The sequence below is a fragment of the Rousettus aegyptiacus genome, unplaced genomic scaffold (genome assembly GCF_014176215.1).
Source record: "Rousettus aegyptiacus isolate mRouAeg1 unplaced genomic scaffold, mRouAeg1.p scaffold_m13_p_10, whole genome shotgun sequence".
NCBI lineage: Eukaryota > Metazoa > Chordata > Mammalia > Chiroptera > Pteropodidae > Rousettus > Rousettus aegyptiacus.
Window position 1 is genome coordinate 35,528,582 of NW_023416285.1, and position 24,763 is coordinate 35,553,344.

Here is a 24,763-nt window from a genome sequence, read left to right on the forward strand (position 1 = left end):
GGTAAGATAGAAATATTTTATACATATACTTGCATCAGATGAACTAAATTTACCTAATCTGGTATCCACAGCCTAAACAGAATCTTAGGAAAAACATTACATAGCAAATTAGGTCACCTACATAAACACAGGAACATATTTTTAAAATTATACCATTAAATTTACAAAGATTTTGAAAATATCTAACTATTTATTATATACAATATGAAGGTTTCAAACATAAAATCAGCCAGACATACAAATATGGTGAATTAAAAGTTTAAAAAAGTAAAAATACCTAATTCTGAAAAATAACAAGAAGGATCTCAGCTTTTATGTATTCTTCTAGATCAAGTCTACATTTCTAAAGGGACTATTGCATCCGAATTATCAAAGGCTAACCAAAGATACAGGGCAAGGAGGAAGTAGTTTTGCAAGCTTACATAAACATGAGCTTACATAAAACTCAAGGTTGGGGTCTTACTTTTTTGTGTCTTAATACTTTCATGCACACTATGAACTTTTGAACATTTTGCATCCTAAAATATTTAGCTCTTTGTCAGTCACTGGCAAGCTTGTGTATGCGTGGTGGTATGTGCTAAAAAAAATATGCCTGGGAAAAAGATGATCCAACCTACACTATAATGCTGTTACAAACGTAGTTTCTATTTATCAACTGGTATAGCATTCCTGTCTTCTTGAAAGATTTTTGGAAAACATAGGCAATATAACACTACAAATGAAATGATCTAAGATTTAAAGTCAGGATTTCAGTGGACGTTACTAGAAACTCATAACAGATTCAGAATACACTAGTAAGCCTTAAAATTTCAATTAGCCCTTTTAACACAGTCATCATCCAATAGAAAAAAGTATGTCTAAAATACTTATGTAAATAAATGACTTTCAAACCTTTAATTATAAAATATAGCATAAAATATATTTTACCTACTGACCCCAAATATGTTTGTATGTATATATATAAACACACTTATTTATATACACAAATATAAACTAAACTTACATTTTTATAACAGGATACCTATTCTTAATATATTAAAATATTCTTATATTTTCTATTCTATTTCGTTTGTATGAAAATACTGGCTATGGTCCATTAAACTGATTTCAGGATCAACTAAGTGGGTCACAGATGACAATTTAGTGATTTTGATAGCACCCATCCCACCCAACTATAGAAATTATTTTTAAATAACATCACTGGTAATAGTCACTCTTTGGTAATGGGGGAAGAAGGAGATAATTTTTTTTTTTTTTTTTTTTTTTTTTTTTACCTACACTAGAGCCAAGCTGTGAATTACCCAGAGAGAGAAGTCTGAAGTTCTCTGAGTGAGAACTTAGCCTTAACGCGTTACCCACGCCCACGCTGGCCCAACGACTTGGCTTTCTAGCTTTTGCATCCCTTTGGTTGACACTGCAGTTTTCACAAGTGAATTGTGAAGAATATAAGAGCCCATAAAGAGACAGCTATTACCTTCTAAATAAAAAGTACTTTTTATTTACATTATGAAGCCCTTGAAACTAATTATAAGACTAAAAGTAGATTCTGAGATTTTTCTTTTCTTAAATATGGTAAACTGTTAAGTAGAGTAGAATAAAAGAATCTGAGTGGTTATTTATTTTACAATTTTTACAAAATAGTGTAAAATAAGTAATTTTGATATAACATAATAACTTATTAAATGTCAGTTTATAGCACCGAGAGCAAGATAAACAGCAGGAGTTCTGCAAATGTTTTCTGATTGGAGCTAAGCATCATGATGTAATTCCATTATGACCTCACAATGGAAAACATATTTTCTTTTTATAATAATAATGCTTTATAATGTAATATAATGTATAATGTTTTATACTGTTAGTTTTGCTCAAATTAAATTCACTTACGTGTTTTGTAAAGAGCATAGCATTTTAAATACTAACCAGGTGAATCATGATTATAGTTGCACTATTTGCCTGCTTCGATTATTGTAACAAATTAGACTCAGAGAATAAAGGATTTGTCGCCCTCTTGTGGTAATTTTGCCATAACGTATTCTCCATAGATTGGAATTTCCTCTTTACAGTCTAATAGGCAGAGTGCTATTTTGACTATGGTTTCTGAATTTCCAAAAGCGGCACATATATTTTCTGTCCTCCATAGTACATATACTTTGTGTCCTCCCTTCAGTTTCTACCTCAGAAATTTTGTCTTTTCTTCTCTTTCAGGAAATATTCTGTTCCTTTCCAATTACCATATGAGAAATTTTTCTGAAAGATACTTTCAGTGTTCCAATGCGCATACAAAATAATTACAGCAAATCTCCATCATCAGAGTAAGCTTTAAGTAAATAAATAATTTAAAATGTATGGGCTGAGCTGTCAGAATTTTTCCCAAGAAAACAGGTCTTGTTAGGTTAATTAACAGTCCAGAAATTTCAGAGACTAATGATATTAGTCTAAATATTTTAAGTATTCAAAAGTAATAAAATTGTCTTTTCTTTAAAATAGTCTAGGTCATATCCAATTGGCAGCAGCAGGAGATGAAACTGCGAAGTTAGTTGGGGCCAGAATGAAACAACTCTTATAAATGATAAATTAAATGAAGCATCTACAGCAGTAGAGTGATATGAGCAAATTAGTTTTAGAAAGATCATTTGCTGTAATAAGGAGGGCGGACTGGGTGACAAGGAGGTAGGGAAATTAGTTACAAGCTGTTTGCAATGACAAGGGCCTGAACTGAGGTGATGGAGAGGAGAAAAGTGGAATCATTAGGCATTAAGTACTGTGAGGCCAGGGAGTGAGGGTGGGAGGTCTTAAGCTTCAATTTTAGCTTTGGTGACTAGGTGGATGTACCATTCCAGAGATAGGTTCTGATATTTTTGGACATGTTGCCTTTGAGGTGCCACCTGAAAATAGCAAGTTTTTCAACAGTGTTTGTGGATGTAAAGTTCAGGAGAGAAAGGACTATAAATTATCAGTGGCTAGACAGTAAAAGGAATACCATTGAGAGATCATCCAGGGAGAGGGTGAAGCACGGGAAGAGGTAAAGGCTAAGTATGGGACTGACAACATTTAAGAATAGTCCTCTTAAGAGAGGTACTTTAGTCCTATCATCATAAACTTTGTTTTCACTCTGGAAGAAACAGATCATTCAGTCTCCTTACATTCTGCAGAGCAGAAAACTGAGGGTCAAAGATGTTCACTAACTTTAAAACTATTTATCTGCAGAAGTGAATGAAAACCCAGGTTTCCAGACTGACCCCAAGTTGTTCTACCCTAACTGTTTAAAAGTTCTCTTTCTAGTACTGTGTCCTCTTCCTGCTTCTGGCTTACAAATGTTCAGGATGAGAAATAAAAGGTCTTTCTTCAATAACTGTTTAATGGCAATAAATGCTTCTGTTGTTATTTTATATAGATCATCAAAAACTAAAATGCTATATTTTCAAGGATAACCTTCCAACAAAATAGTTCGCTAATAAGACCCTAAATTTATAATTCAGCACATGCTTCCTAAGTAATCTGAGAAACAAGGAAATGCCCAATTCTACAAATAGGAAGAATAATAGCAATTGTATCAAGCACACAGAGAAAATGTTTACAAAACACTTCAGAGAGGAAAATAGCTACAGTTATCCTCTGGAGTCTGTTTAAAATCCCAGATGGTTAAGAATGGGCTTCACCAAGTTATCATATACCCCAGAACAACCTTTTCATAAGTGCACTTAAGAAAAGCAAAAATGCAAGAGAGTTCTTTGGCATACCTGCTTGGTTTGGCCGTTGCCAGCTTGGTGACTTGATGGCGCTGGTGGATCCTAGAGGCTTGAAGGCAGCAGCAGTTGTGAGACCAGCCACCCCTGGTCTGGCAGAGGCTGGGCTTCCTGGCCTCTCAGGCATGCTCTGTGCTGAAGCTACTGATGGAGCCAAATGCTGAGAAGGCTCCTGGGTGTTGCTGGAAAGAAAATAAGAAAACATTTTTGGTGAAGTGGTAGCAGTTTGACCCGAGCAATGACCCTTTCTTTTCTAAATCTATTGACTCTCTAAGGAAAACAAAAATAGTAATTAATTAACTGATAGTAAAACAAACAAACAAACAAACAAAAAACTCTAATAAAACTACAACTCAGGGACTTCCTCTCTTTAAAACAGAAAAAAAAAGAATAGGAAAGGAAAGGAGTCACATTACATTTGTTCAATACTCTGGAAATTCTCTTTAGAGGTCTACCATGAGAAATGAGACTACTGAAAAACTTATACAGCCAATTCTTTAAAATAAGCTAATTTCCTCTTCCCAGTCCTCTCTCTTCGCAACAGGTAATCATCTAGATTAAAATAATTAATTACTGAAGAATCCCTGATAATTTCTATGAAATGGCACACATATTTCTCCTTTTCCACATTCTTCTAGTATTTTATGAACTAAGTTTCTCTGACATCTCACCAGTCTTTTCACTCATGTACCCAAGTACTCTCATTCATTCAATAAATATTTAAGTGCCTACTATATGCCAGCATTGTGCTATGCACTGGCCATACAGTGGTAAACAAGAGACAACATCCTCAGTCTAACAGAACTTCCACTGTTCTGTGTTCCTAATAAAGGAAAACAGGAGACAAGACTGCCCTTGTCCTCTCTCAATCAGTTATTTGTTTAATAGGAGGCTTGTCTGTGCTGGTTCCAGTTTGATTTAGAAGATCATATGGCTTTTATTACCTGGTTATTTGTTACTTATTATTATATATCATCATTTTCAAAAAAGTTTAAAGTACCTCAAATTACAAAATAAGCACTTTGGAATAACACAATACTATAGCAATTTCTCTCAACTGAAACATAATAATAATTATTATTATAACAACAACAACAATAATAACACAGCCTACTAACTTTTCAATATAAACTGAAGTACTGGTTGCTTAAAAAATTCTATGCACAGAAACTCAATTTCTTCAATATCTGAAAGCAACAGATCGATAAAGATTGGATACTATATTTTAATGACATCAATAAAATAAATACCCTTAATTATACTGTTTAGGTTGAGATTATTTCAAGGAAAAGAAACCAAATTCAATCATGTCCACCATACTACCAAATGAACAAGAATACCTAATTTCTCCAACAATTCTTGAATCTTGAATAACACCTAACGAAATAGGCCCGGGGCTGCCTGGCCTTACAATGGCCTACTTGCAAGTTGGCCTTGGATGGCATTTGGGAACTTGGCTACTAAACAGCTCCCTACAGTCACATAAAACTTTCTCTAAAAAGACAGGAGTGGCACACTGTGCCTAAACTATATAAACAACATTGTTTATGCTGAAGACCCTTCTTTCCTTCCGAGAGCCTGGAATTTCGTTATGAATTAGGCACAGCACGCCTATGTAACAAGTCCCAGTGAAAACCTTGTCTTAGTTAGTTTCTAATGAGTTCTCTGGGAGAGAACACTCTGCATGTTTTGTCATAAGTCGCTACTGTAGGAATGAAGCACATCCTGTGTGACTTCACTGGGAGAGGGCTTTTGGAAACTCGAGTCTCATTTTTTCCAGACTTGGTCCCATGTACCTTTTCCTCTTGTTGATTCTGCTTTGTATTCTTTCACTGTAATAAATCTTAGTCATGAGTACAACTATATACTGAGTTCTGTAAATTCTCTAGTGAATCATCAAACCTGGGGTAGTCTTGGGGCACCTCTGATGCTAAGCAGTTTTTAAAAATCATACTAGACATATATTAACTTTCTTGAAACATTTTTTTCCTATTGTTGTTCTTTCAAATTCAACTGTAATAGAACTACCACCTTCTTTTATCACCTCTAATCAGTTTAATGAAAAGTAAACTATACAATGAAAAATTTAAGCACTTTAATAATTTTTATAACAAAAAAAGTGAAAGACTACTTGCTTTCTTAATGGCAATGCTGGACACAATTATCAAGAAACATGATGATAATGTTAATGGAAACAGTGTTAAGCATTATAGTATAGTGGTTATGAGCACCTTATAAAAGCTTTGTAATGGACAAATTATTTTACTTCTCTAAGCCTCAGGCACCTAAATTTTAAATGGGGATAATACTTTGCTCATAAAAGTTTCAAGAGGCTTAATTAAGTAAGATAATTATGCACAAAGTCCTTAGCATACTCTAGAACACAATATGAACTTGGCATGTGAAAAGAATAATGTATTTAAATAAGATTTATTTTCAACATTTTTACACATTCCAAATAAATGATTTTTTAAAAATAATACATAAGTATATGTCATTTTAGTTCTAGGTTTAATTACTAATGTGGATTTGAAAAAAATAATTAATAATCATACAGTCACAATTCTGAGAAAATTGATGACCAAGCAATACTAAATGTTACAGATGAAACAAAAGCATAATCTGGAAATAACAAAACCCAAAATTATCATTTAATGTTTAATAACCTAAAAGAACTGAAATTTAATTCTAGGAGAGTTGCCAGACAGAGAAAGTGACCAGGATGATAAGAAATCAATACCAAGTCTAATGAAATTTGTTTGAGGGAACTGTTAATATTGGCCCAGGATGTTAAAAAAAACTCACGAGAAGCATAACAGCAATCCTCAATTACATGACAGTGAATTCACTCAACACAGCTATATTCTGTTTGCCTAAAGTTGAGTCAAATCTACAGTGAGACAGATTTGATTCAATAAAAGGAAGTACCTCCTAATACAGAAAATCATCCAAAGGCAAAAATTTGTTCCCTAACAACACCTTTCATGAGAGGCTTGTCCAACAGAGGATGAAAGTGATGTGGAATGAATTTAACCATTTCAGAGATTGGAGGGCTAAGTCACACTTCAGCATGACATTCAAAGCCTCCTAAGATATAGCTGTAACCTACCTGTCCCATTGTATCTCCTACCTCTTTGCTATACAGACTATTTTCTGGCTATGCCTCCTCCCTGTCCACAGTTCTCCATTTTTTCCAGGCTCTATATAGAAGGCTCCTCCCCCACCTCCACCCCCCTTCTGCACTGATCCAAATCCTATTCGTAATTAACAATAGTATCACTAACAATAATATCCATCATGCACTGTGTATCATGCTAAGCAATTAATGCATTTTATTTAATCACTCTAATCTTCTAGAAGTAGAGAAATTCCTTACTTCAATTCATGGCACATATTAACTGCATGGCATATAGGTACATTCTGATTTGTAATAGCCAGGATTTTTTTTTAATTAAAATAATTTCTTTATGTATCTTGTTTCCTTTGTTACATTATAAACTATCTAAGATTTGGGCCTTTACTATGATATTGGGAATATGACTTGAGTTTAGTAAGTTTCCTCATTTTTAAACTGAAATAAAAATACTATCTTTATTCCAAGGTTATTGCTAGGATTAAATGAAATACAATGAGGTAATACATGTAATACATATAAAGTACTTAGCACAGTGCTGAACGCAGAATATATGCTCAAGAAATGATATATTTTGTAATAAATATCTAGTTCAAATATCTAGCAATAAGTACATTTAATAAATAAACACCCCTTATCTGTACTAATAATTTTAGCTCTAAATGTAATCTATGGATAGTTTTGGTTCAGAATTTTGAGGTGTGACACAATCTTGTTTCCTCAACTCAATTTAAAATGACACACATGTTTTCTTAATATTCCCATGGAATAAGTATCTCATAGGCCGAAAGATGCTTTCATTTTTTATTGTATCCTTTGTAAATAGTCTGCATATATTTTCTCCCCAAGACTTAAGATGTTAGAATCTTAAATAGTACTCTTTAAATACGAAGGGTCTGCAGTAGATTATCAAGAATTTATTAAAATCCAAGTTATAAGCAAGAAAATTATTTCATTTGTTTAAATTCAGGATTGATTAGTAAAGTTCAGTATTCTCTGGGGAAACAGATCTCTATTTACCTAAAACATTTAATGTAGTAATGAAAGAATCTTAGGGTTTATCTAGACAATCATAGATTCGAATACACGATGCCTAGGTCTCTAAAAATATTCCCCTTTTCCTCCTAATTTTTAACTATTAGCTACCACTTAAAGAAAATACATAAACATTAGGTATCATATATTAAATATTACAAAATTAATAAAGTCCTTGGCCATGTTACTTTATATTTGAAAATAAGATATTATTAATAATCATTAACAGCAAAATATTTTAAATTAATAACTAATTTATTAATATAATATGGCATAATCACCTAGATTGGTAGCTTATTTCTGAAATCATGATTCAAACATATTTTTTCTAAATTTAAATTGTTAAAGGTATACCTAAATTCTAAACAAAATTAAAATGCTTTCAAAAGCTTCTAATGAGGGAAACAGAAAAAAATCCATAAATACCCTTGGCTAATAACTTGGAAGCTAAGAATCCAATATGGTTATTTTAACTAGCCTGGCAAATAAACAAGCACTGAAATGAAATATTAAATTAATATTAATTCCATCTAGAGTATACCCAAATTTTTGTTTTATATTTCAAAAGCTGAAAATGGAGAAAAATACACTGATAGAACAAAGATTTCTTTTCAATTTCCTAATTATGACCCTTTCAGAAATATGAGCTAATAAGGAAAAAATTAAAAGGAAAAAAAATTTACTTTTGGTGTCAGCTATGTGATTTATCTTGAGTTTACATTCCTTTCCCACATTTGTTTAACTATTACGACAAATAAATTTCAGCTGCAGATTGAGAATAGTTGGAAATTTCAAGTCCATTTTCAAAGGAAAAATTCTGTTTCAAGAATACTCTTAAAGTAACTTTTATTCTAATTACATGTTTAAATTTTTTTTAAAGCCAACTAACGGCATATCACAGGTTTAATTATCAATATTTAAATTAAACAGTTTTTACCCAAAGTCTTATAGAAATAGACACATTAATACATAGACTCTTAAGTAGTGGAAAAGGAATATTTCCAAAAGGGTCATAATTATAAGCAACTTTCTATTTTTATAAATTTTCTGTCAGAACGCTATAAAAGAACCTAGCCATATAGAGGAATCATGAGTCTCCTTCCTTCCAGAATTCTTTGTTTACAAAAAAGTTTTTTTGTATTTCCCTAAGCAAAATTCTTTAACTTAAGACTTTTTGTACCAAAATTCAAAATGCTAAATATACTATAATGGAAAGAAACAAGTTTGGTATTACACTGTACTATGATTTTAAAGGTTACTGTCATACCAAAGCAAACGTCAGAGATAAAATATCTTTGACACTAACCCAGCCACTCTTGTTGGTACCCAGCTCACTGAGTTAGCAAGGTCTCTTCAGGAAACCATGTTCCTACTTTCCAGAACGCCAACTGGCTTATCTTGTCAGCAACCATTTCCCTTTCCCAAAATATACTTAGCTTGTGCCAACTGCTCATAATAAAAAGTAGTGATAATAACTACTAACACCTGCTCTAGAAGTAACTTCATGCAGTAGGTTCAGTGAGTCTCTAACTACGAGCACACTTTTTTTTTTTTAAATAAGTTTATTTAAACAAGATGCTTAACATAAGGGAAAACTATCTAGGATTCATTTCTTTTAGAGTAATTTATCTCTTCTTAAGACAGACTGCCCTACATGTAACAACTATATACAAACGAAGTTATAAAGTTGTCCCTGGTTTTACAATGATAAATGAAAAACATTAAAATTCTCTAATTAAATAAGGTATGCAAGAATTTTTATGCTTTTTTTTTTAAACAATGAGAACTAAATAACTTACTGGAATAGAAAGATAAGAGCTGAGCCACTAATGAAGAAAGAGGGTATTTTTGCAGAATCAGTATTTTTCCCCACTCCACTTCCATTTGTTGTTAATCAAAACATACCATTGGCCATGATGGACCTCGAGATAATCATACTAAGTGAAATAAGCCAGACAGAAACAGCTGAAAACCACATAATATCACTTATATGTGGGATATAAACCTAAAAGCAACAAACAAATATATACTCATGGACATGGATGATAGACTAGCAGTTACCAAAGAATAGGGAGTCAGGGGGGAGGGGAGGGGTAGATAGGATAAAAGAGGTCAAATATGTGGTCACAGAAAGAAATCTAACTATGGGAGGGGAACACAAAATTCTATATTATATGCCTTATTGTTAAATGTGCCCTTGAAATTTGCTGGATTTTGTTAACCAATATCACCAAAAAAATAATTAAAAATAAATTTAAAAATTCACTAGGGGCTTTTCTGGAGAGATGACCTAGAACATTCCATTGGGTCCTCAAAGGGACGTTTTATTCCAAGCGTGGTCAGTAACCTGTCACTGTACAGACTTAGCCCTGACAATGAAAGATTTCTGCTCATTTAACACTCATAATTCCACAAATAGAATTTCAGATTTTTTTTTTTTAGAGCAAAATCTCTCCCTGTCTAAGCACCTCCCTTAAAAGTTACCCAGAATTATAATTAAGTATACTGAAAATTTCCATAAAAATAGGTAGGATACAAATACAGGATCAATAAATAACCTGCATGATATCAGGCTTTTACTAATTATAGTCACAGTGAACACTTTGCCATTAATGTTCTGTCAGAAATCGTTTTATACAGTTATTTAATTAAGATTATACCCTTAGTCTTCACACCTGTCAGAATGGCCATCATCAATAAATCAAAACACGACAAGCGCTGGTGAGGATGTAGAGAGAGGGAACCCTTGAGCACTGCTGGTGGGGCTGGAAATGGTACAACCACTATGGAAAACAGTCTGGAGGTTCCTCAAAAAATTAAAAATAGCACTACTTTATGACCCAGCAATTAAACTTTTGGGTGTTTGTGCAAAGAAAACCAAAACACTAATTTGAAAAGATACATGCATCCCTATGTTCACTGCAGTACTATTTACAATAGCCAAGATATGAAAGCAACCTAAATGCCCATCAATAGATGACTAGATAAAGAAGATATGGTAAATATGCACAATGGACTATTATTCAGCCATAAAAAAAGTGAAATCTTACCATTTGCAATGACATGGATGGACCTAGAAGGTATTATGCTAAGTGAAATAAGTCAGATAAAGACAAAAACCATATTTCACTTATATGTGGATTCTAAAGAACAAAATAAACAAACAAAATAAAAACAGACTCGGACACAGAGAATAAACTGGTGCTTTCTAGATAGGAGGGAGGTTGGGGGGCTAGATGAGAAAGGTGAAGAGATTAAGTAGTACAAGTTGGTAGTTACAAAATAGTCATGGGGATGTGAAATAAAGCATAGGGAATGCAGTGGCAGGTGGGTACTAGACTAATCAGGGGGGGATCACTTTGTAAATTATACAAATATCTAACCACTATGCTATACCACTAAAACTAATATGAAATAATATTGTGTCGACTCCAACTGAAAAATAAAAAAATAAAATAAAATAAATAAATAAGATTATGCCCTTAGTACTAAACATTTGGAATATTTCTAATATGATTCTTAATAATTTTTGACATAATTATAAAGTTTAGGAGAAAAATTAATTTTCGTGTTTCCATGTTTCCTAGATGTGGTCCAAGTAAAACCTTCATTTTTGAGAACTCTAAGACAGTAGCCAAACAAACCCAATTATTTTACTATTCCTTGTCATTTTTTCAAAAGGTATAAAGGTATGTCTTACTAAACATTTGACTATTCTAGTATAGCTACATCCATGCAATATAAGATAGGGTTCTACTGTAATGTGAATACTTGCACAATTACTCATAATTTCATACCAAACATTAAGTGTGCTAATAAAAGATGTCACAATGGGTTAAAAGGCAAGTTAATAACCATATAAAATAACATGCTTATGCATTCACATTGCACTGAAATTACAGTTAATTTAAAATTGTAAATTTAAAACACGATCGGCTGTAGGATTTTCTCACCTGGCCTGTTAATATGGTGGTTAAGTGTTACAGAAAGCAGTTATCTTTACAGCAAACCACCACTTGTGTCATCCGCTCCCACTGTACCTTGTTTTCTTAACATGGATAGAGCCAGTTGATTTCCTCGAGGACTGGAGATATGAAAAAGCTAAAGGCTTGGAAACAGGGCTGATGCAAAGCGCATCCAGGAGTGAGTGATATTTTTCAGGACTGGAGAGCCTGGTGAGCATTTAGAAAGAGTTTTAAGTTGAAAAATCATACTACCAATAGCAGAAAGTAGTTTTTACAGTCTATGATTTGAAACCTTTTCAGAGAGACATAGACATAAAGACAGACAGGCAGAAAGAGAGTAGAACTAGCAGTAGAAAGAGGATGACAAGAAGGGCTAAGAGTCTATTACATCATTTTATTTGTTAATATAGAATTGATTAAATTTTCACCAAAATCGGTCAATGTAATCTTTTAGAAAGCATTTAAAGCTATAAAAGACTACTAGAAATAAGGTATAAAGAAAAAAACACAAAAATTGGGAGGAAGGAGTGCTGCAAAGAATAATTAGGTTTTAGATCACCCTCAAATATAATCAATTTGTGGGAAAAGATAAAACCAACAGACACTTAAAATACCAAGGCATCCTTGATTTTGTTCCAGATGTAAAAACCAAACATTATAAAACCTCAAAAGTCAAAAGGCACACAACATGCAATAATCCTTGCAACTGAGAAGTATCACATATAAATGAAAATCATAGAAAGAGATAAAAGCATGATTTAAAGCAAAATCAGAAATAAACATTATGGGATATACAGCTATAATCTAGACAAAATGACCAGAATATGATTAAGATCTCATAACAGAGCTGTGGCTGTTCTGAACGAACACGTTCTCTCTGAGGTGACTTTAAGATGGTGAAGCACTGGGATCACATCAGACACACACTGTACACGTAGTTCTACCTGGTTTTTGCAGCAATAACGGCAGACACAGTAGCAGCTGCACTGCTCAGAACTGCAGCACTATATCTAGCAGGAGAAGAGGTAGAAAAGTTTCGAAAACCTTCCAAAGAACTTGTCACCACATTTCTTGTGGAGCTGCTTAAATTGATAGGTAGAGAAAGAAAAACAGAGGAGAGGAACAAAAAGGAAAATGAGAAGAAGTAACATAATACAGATAAGGCAGCAACCATCCCGTATTAATATTTAAACAACCAAATGTAATGTGTCAGAAATATAACAGAAGTTGAGGTTGTTTACTAATGCTTTGATTTTTCTCAGAAATTAAAATTTGACAGATGAGCCTCTATAATAACTGGCTTTTGAGACACAAACTCTTTTGAATGTATTTAAGTTCACTGTCTCTAATTTTATTTAAAATCACATCACTATCACATAACAACACGTATTTGAAGATTGATTTGTCAACAACTAAGTAGAAAATAAACCTAAACATGAAGTTTGAATTTCTACAAGCAGAAAAAGGAAAGTTATGTCAAGTTTTCCAAAATGTCTCTATATTAAGGGTTTTACCTTAGAGATGATAAATTCCCAGAGCCTGACATTTTAATGTTTTCAGGAAAAGCAGGTACAACCGGCTGCCTATTAAGAAGCAGCAATACATATTACTGAGACGACGAAATAACGCTTAGGATATTGAGAGTAAAGCTATTTGGGAAGGGCAAATGCCTTTGCAAAATAAAAAGTAGTTACAGTGAATATGATGGAAACATCACCTTCCCTGCAGATGTTCTATATTTCTATTTTCAATTAGCTCTGTAAAGATTCAAAAATGCTGGTAAGAAATTTTATATTCAGAACTCTTATTACTTAAAATAATAATTATTTTTCTTTGCTCTTTTAGAAAAGATAAAACACCTGGACAGGAATCGACATTTCATTATTAGGACTGTAATGATTAACAAACTGGTTATCAAATTGGAATTGAGAATTTCTTTTTTATTAGGTAAAAAGAAAGTCTAAAATGCATAGTGTGAAATTTGTAGTCTCTCTTCTTCATTTATGAGTACAAGTTATTAATGAATATCCTCACTATACCATGATCACTTTTTTTCAAAGTATGCGAAAGTGGTAACTTCCAACATAATGTAATTATGTGCCAAACTCATCCAAGGTTAATGAGTACACAGACATCTAAGGCTGTGAGGGCTGACATAAGTCTTTTCTCCCTGTCAGAAGAATTTGATAATCCATTATTCCCAGTTCTATCAGTTATAACTTTACGACTAAGTAGAAGGCAAATTAAGGAAAGGTGGCAAGCCATTTTTCAAAACAAATTATACAGAATTGTTTAACTTGAAGTATAATTTTTTTGCAAGTTTATAATTTAATTGAACTGTATGACCATGTTTTAACAACTGTTGTGAATGGCTAAAAAAGGGGGGAAATGAGGCTGGAAAGAAAAAAGAAAGATGCTATTAGTGGCAGAGCAGGATAATATGAATGTCATGCAAAGTAGAAGAATAAAGTTACCAAGTGATTCAACTCTGAGTTTCTCAATTACACTGAATGTTTGAGGCAATGGCTACTATTTGGGGGAAGTAATGGCAAATAAGAACTAGGAACTTGTCTATAAAAATATCAGCTAAAAAATAAATCAGCTAAATTATCCTTTTCCTTTAAGAAGAAAAGGAAATAGTAACGAATTTTTTTTAACATACTGTATTACAAATAACATAAAAGGACTTAGTATCACTAGAGTCCAGCAAAATCTTATAAGAAGAATTAACTTGAATCCCTTTAGAATGTCTGCATACCTGCAACATATGATCTCTGTTGCTCCTTTTCAAGAGTTGAATGCTTTAATTAGTACACTTATGACAAACTCATGAGAGCTGACTTTCCAAATCACAGTGAATAAATGAAAGACGCAGATTTCCTGACTCTACATTAGAACTTAAAATCAAAACAAAAAATGAAAAATATAAAAAGCAGTGTAAAGCGGTGTTCCAAAGCTAGTGCCAAGCTTTCTTGTCTACATATTAATGATGTCAGTTCTGTAATCTATAATCCCTTTTTCCTTTTTAGTAAAACAGTTTTAGTATTTAATTTGACCACAAGCATTAAAATTTAGACACACCAAGAAGGAAAAACTCTACCTAGAATACGTAGTTACTTTAGAAAGTGTGGCTACTTGGCTACCAATATGTAAAACCTGAGGAGTTGCAGGCGGGTGAGGTCCACTCTTAGGTAGGTCTTCCAGAGAACTGTCAAACCTAAGTTTTCAGAAGTAAAATAAACAAGGCAAAGGAAATATTAATAAAAAGTACTGGCTTTATCACCTGTACTACCTTTCAAATGTATATCGCTTTCACTTTGGGAGTATTGCTAGTTTCTTTTTTTTTTTTTTTTTAACTTCCTATCTGTACAAGGTAAAAAACAAAACCAACACCCTCACCACAACCAACAACAGGCTGTTTTACATCCAATTGTTTTTTTAACATGGCTAATTCCATGTGAACAAAGATTATGCTTACCAGGAAAGAAAGATGGATGGGAATTCTCATATACTGTATTTTGCACGCTTCAGGGAAACTTACGCTCCAAGAAATTAAGTTGTCCCATATCATACGCCTAGTCAGGGTGAGATGAAATTTGAACCAGGTCTGTCTGTACCATTTCCATTACATAATGCTTTCCAGCATCTTGTGGGGCAGCTGCCTAAATCATATACTACAAAAAAGCACCTAGGAATTTCTTTTCAAATTAGAACGTTGTGTTTACAGATCTGAAATTATTTGGATGTTGTTCATCTTGATATAAATAAAGTATTTTACCTATTTATACAAATGTTTGCCTGCAATAGTGTTCCTTTGTTTGAGTATTTTTATTTTGTTTTTCTGATGCCTGTGCCATTTTTTCCTTTGAATGCCAAGATAAAATGTTAGAAGAACTATTACCAGGTAAAGAAAAAATGAAAAACTCAGTGTGAGGATTAAAAGAAGAAAGCCACCAAGTATAACACCAAAATAAATAGGAAAAATACAAAATTATCCACTACTGAAAATTAAAAAGAATGTATATAAAAAATAGACTAGGTCAGTGATATTATACTGATTTTCAAATGTAAAATGTAACACTGAGATCAAGAAATACAAAAGAGGTTATAGTCCCATTTTTTTATTTAACATTGGTCATACATTTACCAGAATATTGGGAAAATGTAGACAGCTTAGGAAAAATGTCATGGCAGAACTAAAATATCATTTAAGAGATAGGAAAGAAAAAGCTACCAGGATGAGAAATATCAGTCCTATAACAGGTCAACAAACCTTACTCTCAGGCCAAATTAAGCCTGATACCTACCTGTCTTTGTATGGCCTAGGAACTAAGAATGGTTTTCATACTCTTAATTAAAAAAAAAAAAAAAAAAGAGAAGAAAAAGAATATTTCATGACACATGAAAATTATATGAAATTCAAATTTCGGCAACCATAAATAAAGTTGTATGAAACACAGCCAGATTCATTCATTTACATATGTCTATGGTTACTTTCACGCTACACAGAGTTGAACTGGATCTTTACAAAAGAGAATACCGCATCCTAGAGAATATGTCCACGCAGCTACCAGAATAAACTTTTATCAATAGATATCCACGCCTGCCTGTTGCTTAGACCTTCCAAAACAGCTCTAAGGACAACTGGGACCCTGGGCTACCTATTCTACAACCTTATCTTACTAAGCTCTTCCTCTCCCTCTGGCCTGTTCCAGTCCATAAGGTCTCCATTGAAACAGGTCAAACTTCTTCCCACCTCAAGGTCTCTGCTGTGCAGTCTACTACATCTTGCTTTCTATATCCACTTCCCTACCACACCTTTACTAAGTTAATTCCCTTGTGTCCTTCTGGCCTCATCTTAAACATCACCTCCTCCAGGAGGCCTCCCTGATTCCCCAAATCACCTTAGGTTGCCCATGTCATATACTTCATAGCACCCTGTACTTTTCCTTCACAGTATTGGTTATGATTGTAATTATACAATTTACGCAGTTATCTGTTTAATTCTGGACTCCCTCATTAGATTAGAACCCCCCAAGGTGAAGTAACCTGATATTTACTGGTGTAAATGAAGTGTAATAAAGCGCTTACCATAAAGTAAACAACAAATAAGTATTTGTTAAATAAATGCATAAATAAAATTTATTGTTTTTAAATCAGAACTCACTCACAATATACATATATTTCTTAGAACACTTCTGTACCTTCTAGAAACTATATTGCAATTCAGTTTAAACAGATATTACTGCCTAAGAAGGGACAGATCACTGATCTCAAAGAATGACTAGAATTCTAAAAATATCTTTAAAAATGTCCTTTATAGTATACAGAATTATTGGTATTCTGGAAAAAATATATAGTTACAAAGAATTATCAATGTCTACATATTAATGTATAATAAGGGCAGGTAAGAAAAGAAAATTGAAGTTGAATCTGCTAACACCTCTATGAATGATGCTGATTGGAAAATGAGTGCCACCTGAGACTGGAAACAGTTCACATAAGTCACGAAATAACCTTCAAAAGCCAGATATCCACATTTCCAAACAAATGAACTTGGGACGTTTCCCAAATGTTACACACTATTACCTATTCCTTTGCTTAGATAATCTCTAAAAGTACTAGGCTTAAGAAAATCTTAAACTACCTCATCTAATATGGAATAGACATTAATATCTATTCTCATTCTGTCATTTGCTAATATCTATTCCTCTTAGGGTTGGAAGAAGCTCTGATTAATAGCACCTCTGCAGCAGCCAGACCTTTTGCTTTGTCTGTTACTTAAGTGAGTTTTTATTTCTCACCAGAGAGGTATGAAACCTTTCTCCTTCCCAGACATGTCTGGAGAGCTGGGCTTGCACAAGTCTTTTTGGCCTGCTTTTCTCAGGAAAAATGAACAAAGAGCATTTGTGCATTATCTTTCTTTGCAATTGTGCCTCTCTTTGCACAATCTTTGCACTATGTCTTTCTATGCAATCATGCAATCTACGCTAACATGAGGAAGCACGAGAGCTGTCTGTGCAGGTAAAGGAGGTATGTAGCCGTCATCTTACTAACTTACCATCCTGACCACCCTGCAGGACCAGCGAACTCTGTCCCCATCCTGACAACTGTCAAACAGCAACAGTCTTATGCCGTGTACTCCAACTTCTCCCTTTTTCTCAGGGGCCTTAATTGATCTAGCTCTCTTTCCCTTGCATTTTCCATTTCTCCCTCTCCACTGCATGCTTCATGTCTCCATTCAAAATTGTTATGGTTTCTCTTAAAAACAAGGACAAAAGTACGATCACCTTCTATTTTCCTCCTCTGCTTAACAGCCAGATCCTGTGAAATAACAACAGCTTTTCCATATAAATATAAAATAATCAAATAGAGTGACTTATTATATCCCCACATGGCAAGTTTTCAGTCATAGGAGAAATTTAGAAACCTTAAAATATGTATTTTATAGAAGATAAAGCAAAAAAAAAAAAACAACAATAAAGCAACAAAGCAAATATTCAGCCAATAATACTGCTGAGCAGTGAGTGAAATATACCAGGATTACAGCTGCATTCTGTACTTCTGGGGTTCACTGGCATAGCAGAGTTATTTATTTTAGCCAAGGAAACTGCTAATTGTCTGGAAAAATGAGTATCTCCACAGGCTTCCCGACAATAAAGATGGTGATTGTGTTCACTCGCAACTATGATCTCCCTTCCAGAAAATTAAATCGACTAAACCTCAGTTGGAAATTTCCGGCACTCTTAATTATAAGCTAAATTTATTAATTGATTTCGATAGCTTTCGTTTCTATAGCACCACAAAAACATTGTTTGGCTTTGCTAATTCTACATTTATTATGGACGGCATCTTGAAGAGAATTTAAAAATCAGCAAGTAGGGGCATCCTTGCTTTACACAGAGGAGCAGAGGGTACTGACTGTTGGAGGGTAAAAGAAGATTATGAAGTAAATTATCAAATGTGAAAATACTACCCAAAATGAGATTCCCTTTTTATGAGAGCAAAGAAAAAAAGAACTAACTCAAAGAAATTATTTTTGTTGGCAATTTCCACTTTTCTGAAGCAAGAAAAAGAAGGAAACAAAAAATGAAATTTCCGAACTCATTATTTGTGTTGGGGTAACAGTTTGTACTCTTTGTTATATTATCCCGTTTTCTTCGATCTTTCAAACTCTGCCTTAACTCTTTGGTACTTCTCTGCTATTGCTTTCCCTAATGATTTTACCTTTATTAAATGTCCTGTCTTAATATTATGTGAACTCTTTAGTTATCTATACTATTCCTTGATCTCTTTCGAGAAAATATAATGTGAGGTCTAAAGATAAGACAGGTAAAGAATGAGCATATGTCTATAAAAATATCGATATAATATGGAGATTTTAAGGTATAATATCAACTTAAAAATTACTTGGAACAATACTCCAAGAAAAGCCTGACTCCCTCAGTAACTTGCAAGGTACTTACCACTAACCTTAGCCCCTCTCACTTTGCATCATCAATTTCTTCATTGGATAAGTGACTTCGATGCTTTCTAGTAGGTAGAAACAGCTTCTAAGAAGTGATAATCTGCCATTTTGTAATATTAACATAATCCTAATGTTATAAAAAGTATTTATATATGATAAAGGTATTTTTTCAGATTCAGAATAAAAGGAGGAATTATTCAATAAATAGTGTTGAGTAAATTTCTAACCTTTTTGAAAATATAAATGAATCTGTGTGAATGCCTACTGTTCAACAGCCAACCACTGCAAGTCCTTGGAGAAGCCAGGTGTCTTGAGAAAGCCACCACAGAATCTCATGCTACAGTGAGAGTGTCCTGCCAGCATTAGAGAACAAAAGCTGAGGACCACGCACTCTCAAGATAAAAATTCTGAATTGTATATCCTGAGCTCTCCCATTCAATCACTATTGCATTCACTCATTCATGCAACAACATAATATTATTTGAATTGCTACTTTATGCCAGGCATCCTCACATATTCTATCACCCACTTTAACTTCTTGCCCTCAGAGAGTTTACAGTCTAGTGCCCACTTTCTTCTAAGAGACCATGAGGACCAACCCCATCATACTTTTCATCCTTGTTTTCCTGCCATAACCAGAAGTGCAAACCCCTTGGGTCATCCATCATCTCCTGGACTCTTACTTCTTTACTGCTCTATGCATCCCCTAATCTGATCAATTTACCATCCTTCTCAGCCTTCACAAACCCTCTATCATTCTACTATACTCTCTTATCATTCTACACCTTTCTTGCAGTCCTTTCAAACAGAGGTTCCTCTTCTTTCATACTCCATATGTTTATAAAACTAGAGATGATGCAAATTCCTCATTACTGTTTCTAACATTATCAGTCACCTTTGATCCTCCAAAATCCCAAGTCCATTGAGGTTCATGCCATCAAACTACCCCACTCACTATCTATACCCATGCATTGTCTTGCCTCTACCTCACTATTTGCTTTAGCCCCTGGCTCACTGCCTTCATCTTTACTCCATTCCAACAATCTATCTCGATGACTTCAATTTTATGTTGAATCACTGAATAACCTGACTGCTAAATTTGACTTCTTCTCTTCAAAGATAATCCCTAAGATAAAGTCTTAGGCTCGGAATACCTTAGTCATGCACTCTAGAATTCAAAACCTTTACTTTTTTATCAACAGGTATAACACACCTAAAAATCTGAATTTTACTAGCCTTCTTTGATTTTAACTCACTCCTCTACCTCTTGATTTTATTAGTTTTACTATACTGAATTTACTCGTACCTATTTCATTAACTTTTACCAACTAAATCCTTACCAAATTCACAGACTCAGCAATGTTCCATTATCTATCCCCCACTCCCCTATCACAAGTATTTCCTCATTCCTGTCAGTTTTTCCTCTAAAATACAAACCCATCCAATTTTCTACATCTCCTTTAATACCTCCATGGACTAAGCTATTGTCCTCTTGCCTGAATTGCGGGAATACAGATAACGGCTCTCCTATTTTCATTATTTCTTTCTTACAATCTATTTTCCATATACTTTTAGAGTGATCTTTTCAACATATATATCAGCTGTCACTCCCATGATTAAAATCCTGTATTTCATTTCCAATTAGGAAAACAATCTGAATTCCGGAATATAACCTACAATGCAATACATAATAAACATAAGCAAAAACCACTGCTAATCTATAAGGCCTGAATTAGGGAAAATGCTTGGGGAAGAAGGCATAGCTACAAATTTAGGTCAAGAAACCAGCCTATATTATTAGATACAATCAATGACTCATATAATTGCCTGTGACCCAAAGACAGCTTAATTGTCTCATGATTTTTCAGTTGGTTTTCTTGAGATTACCTATGTAATCATCAGAAATTAATGCCAAAGATTAAACATAATATATGCCAGGTGAGATTTTACTAGTGCAGAATAAAACTACTGCTTGCCTTATAATTTTAGGAACCACATGACATGACTAAGACAATGGACACTGGATTAATTTTCTTCTAAAATCCTTAATTTTTTTATATTTCTTTTTGTTAACTTTATCTCACCCAACCATATATGTCCCACAAGAGTAAAATGATTTGATCCAAACAGCACATAACTATATTAAATTTTTCTTTCTTTCTTCTTTTTTTTTTTGACTAAATTTGGCCCATTTTCCTAGACTTCCAATATATTTCTGAAGAATGATCTAGTTATGGAACATGTTTGCTATTTCTCCCTGCTTTATGATATCTACGAATCTAGACAGCAAGCTGTACAGGTCCTCATTCAAGTCGCCGATTGATACTTCAAAAAATAGCCTGTGGTTTTAAACTCCTTCAACCTGTTATAAATCTAAAAACTTAATAGTTATCAGCCTAATTTCATTTTTAAATTTGATGAGATCTTAAAAAGTCTTATTTTGATGACTTGTTAAAATTAACATTTCCCCCAATCTATTCAAAATGTGTTAAGTTGGGTGCGACTTGTTTCTTAAGAACCTAATTATGGGTCTTGGCAATTTTGCCCTCTTTTTCTTAATGCTCTCTAGCCATGCGTTTAAGAATACCCTCTAGACTTTTTTCCAGATGACCTCAAGTTCAAACTAGTTTATAATTTAGAAGTTAACCTTTCCCTTTTTTGAAAATCAGTACTGTATTTATCTGTTCCCAGTCTTATATTTCCTTCCCAGTCTCCAGGATTTTTTTTAAATTTATTTTTTATTTTTTTAAAGCACATAGTGTTATTTGCAAATCTCATTTGTAAATTCTTTAAATACTTGGGACTATAAATCATTGAGAAAAAGAGACTACAGAGAGCTCATTGAGAATCACTTTCTCCCTGGGGCTTCAATTCCCTCCAAAATGTAAATATACCAAAACTTTTTTAGTATTTACCTCTGAGTTTGGGTGATTTTTGCTTGTTTATTTGTATCGTTCAACAATGAGCATTTATCAATTTCCTAACAGCCCCTGACACCATCACTTTTTACTTTTTTATGTCTTGAATTAACGTAGTCTGGTTGTTTTATCTTTCACATGTAAATGTTTTTTGTACGTGTAGATATATATTTTCTAACATACATACAGTATTGCTTTAATATCCCTACTAATAACAGTGTTAAGAGATTTGCTGATTTTAATAATAGATATTTGATTCCAGTGCTGTAAGAAAAGGATAAGGTTTGAGTTTACCAAGTTTAAAAGTGTTGCTTCTTTTTATTAAAACCTCAAATTCACCTACTATCTAACCAGTGATATACAACTACCTGAAGCCATTAAAATCTTTAAGAAATCTTCTCAAACATTTTTTTCTTCTTATGAACTGCTGGGATATTGGGGAAAGAATATCTTGTGAAAAGACAAAATAAATGTGTAGCACTAACTCAAAAATTACAGGGGTGTCATCCTAGCTTTAACACGGTCTTCTATTCAAAGAAATGAATACAAACTCTTAAAGAGTAATCAATTTAGGTACATCTGGGAGATGAACACCTATCATAACATTGGACAGAGAAGGAGCACTCAATATATACCTCTTAACAGACATAAAATAGAGCAATACAGGAAAATTAAGATGCCTAAATATCCACATCTGTCATATTTTATAGTACGTAATATATTATTTCAATTTTCTTTTATAAAATCATAGCATCATCATAAACGCACCTTCACATAACATAAAGATAGAAAAACATGGGCTTCTGGAACTTTAAAAATGACCGAAATATGCAAAATTAAACAGTGGCAAAAGGTAGAAAAGTAAAGCCTTCCATCATGGTGAAGAATGCTCCTAATTTTTTAAAGTTGTGATTTCTTTTTGAAGTTAAAACAAAGTAAACTGCAAGAGGTATCTTCAATATTGAGTTTTTAGTCAAGAAGTTAAGTTCCTTTTATTTTCTGGTTTGATTCAATAAAATTTGTTGTGTAATTTACCTCTCTAGAGGTGAGGTGGAAAGAATTTATCAAAGCAGCACTATAGGAGAAGCATTGCTGGTCTGATAAAACTTCTAAGGAACTTGGTGCAGATTTATACTATGAAAGTCAATTTTTACATCTTACAAAAACAGATCTTTATGAAAAAAGTATTTATAACTAAAAGTCTTACCAGTTTAAGAAAAGTACACAAGTGTTTCCATAACTAAACAAAGAATTAAACAATTTCCATGTGAAAGCGAACAGAGTAGGTAGGAACTGTTTCTTGCTTCAAAAAGTTTTAAGTACTATTCTCACAAGGAACTGAAGTGTAGTACTTACTTATGTTCAATAGATGGCAGCCTTTACATTAGTCACTAAACCATCATTTGCGTAGGGCAGTACAGTCCACCAGCAGAAAATGACGGAGGTAAATTACAAATATTCCAGATTTTGCAAAAGACGAAATTATTGCTTGGTTGCATACCCATTTTTTTTTAACTTGTGGGTTTTTTTCCAAGTTCATGAACATACTTTACGGGAAAGTGTATGATGGTGTCAGCTAAGAGATTCTGGCTGTAATTGTTTTATTTTTATTTTTTAAGATTAGACTATGCTGTGGAAGGAAGCCTTGGTGTTCTGTGCTTTGGAACAAATCCAATTGTTAATTTTTACCCCATAAAAATATATTAAGAATATAAGACTAAGGAATGGTTCCTGATTTCTTTGCATAGCTCATGAAGGATAGAAGTTTTAGGTAATTTATTCAAACGACATGTCTTAAGAAGGATATGCAACCAGAGTCCAGTATATTTGTGAAACACAGCAATGATAAAGACCGGGCACAGGTCAGCAACCGTGTCTTCATTAATTTATTTTCTGTGGATTGAATGCATATCTGTGAACAAGCTAAAAAATTTTTTAAACTGCTGTAAAAAGGGTACATTTAGAAATATTTATCTAGTTTCTGCTTTCTAAATTTTCAGTAAATGTACAAAGGTGATAGGTTACTTTTCAAGAAGTAACTTAAAATCTGGTTCTGACGGCCATCAGCTAGAATTGTGTGGACATTATTTAGTGCTATGGGACAGCATATAAGAGGGTATTTTTCCTCATAACTATTTCAGTTTTGTGTAATATAACTAGTGACTGGAGTTTGAACTGTTTTCCTACTAAAGGGTAAGGCAGTCATCTTTCCATTGATGAGTATTTTAAAGTTGTGAAAGTTGAGAATCCCTATAATATTAATTCTTAACTATAATACATGAAAAATCAAAACCTACCATTCCTTGAACAAGAGATAAAAGACTGATAAAAAGTATGTTTTCACAATGACAACTTTATATTTCTTTTTGCTAAACTAAAATACTATTTTATACTTATTTATATAGAAAATTTGTATGAAAAATTAATTGCTTCTTGGATAAATATTTTACTATGTAATAAAAACTCTGAAAATGGTGAGATCAAGAAAATCACCATTT

At 33.2% G+C, this 24,763-nt stretch overlaps 1 protein-coding gene across 19 annotated transcripts in view; it reads right to left on the reverse strand.

Moving 5' to 3' along the window:
* Window positions 1-24,763, reverse strand: part of PDLIM5 (PDZ and LIM domain 5) — a 177,851-nt gene that overhangs the window by 34,766 nt on the left and 118,322 nt on the right. For 11 of the 19 annotated variants that reach the window (XM_016144331.2, XM_016144326.2, XM_016144325.2 and 8 more), the window contains 5 exons: window positions 14,980-15,096; window positions 13,394-13,462; window positions 12,824-12,961; window positions 11,955-12,086; window positions 3,741-3,928 (listed from right to left, as the gene is read on the reverse strand). In XM_016144331.2, coding sequence (XP_015999817.2) covers window positions 3,741-3,928; window positions 11,955-12,086; window positions 12,824-12,961; window positions 13,394-13,462; window positions 14,980-15,096 — 644 coding nt within the window. The remainder of the gene's footprint in view (window positions 1-3,740; window positions 3,929-11,954; window positions 12,087-12,823; window positions 12,962-13,393; window positions 13,463-14,979; window positions 15,097-24,763) is intronic. The other 8 variants (XM_016144333.2, XM_016144332.2, XM_016144330.2 and 5 more) reach the window with 4 other exon arrangements.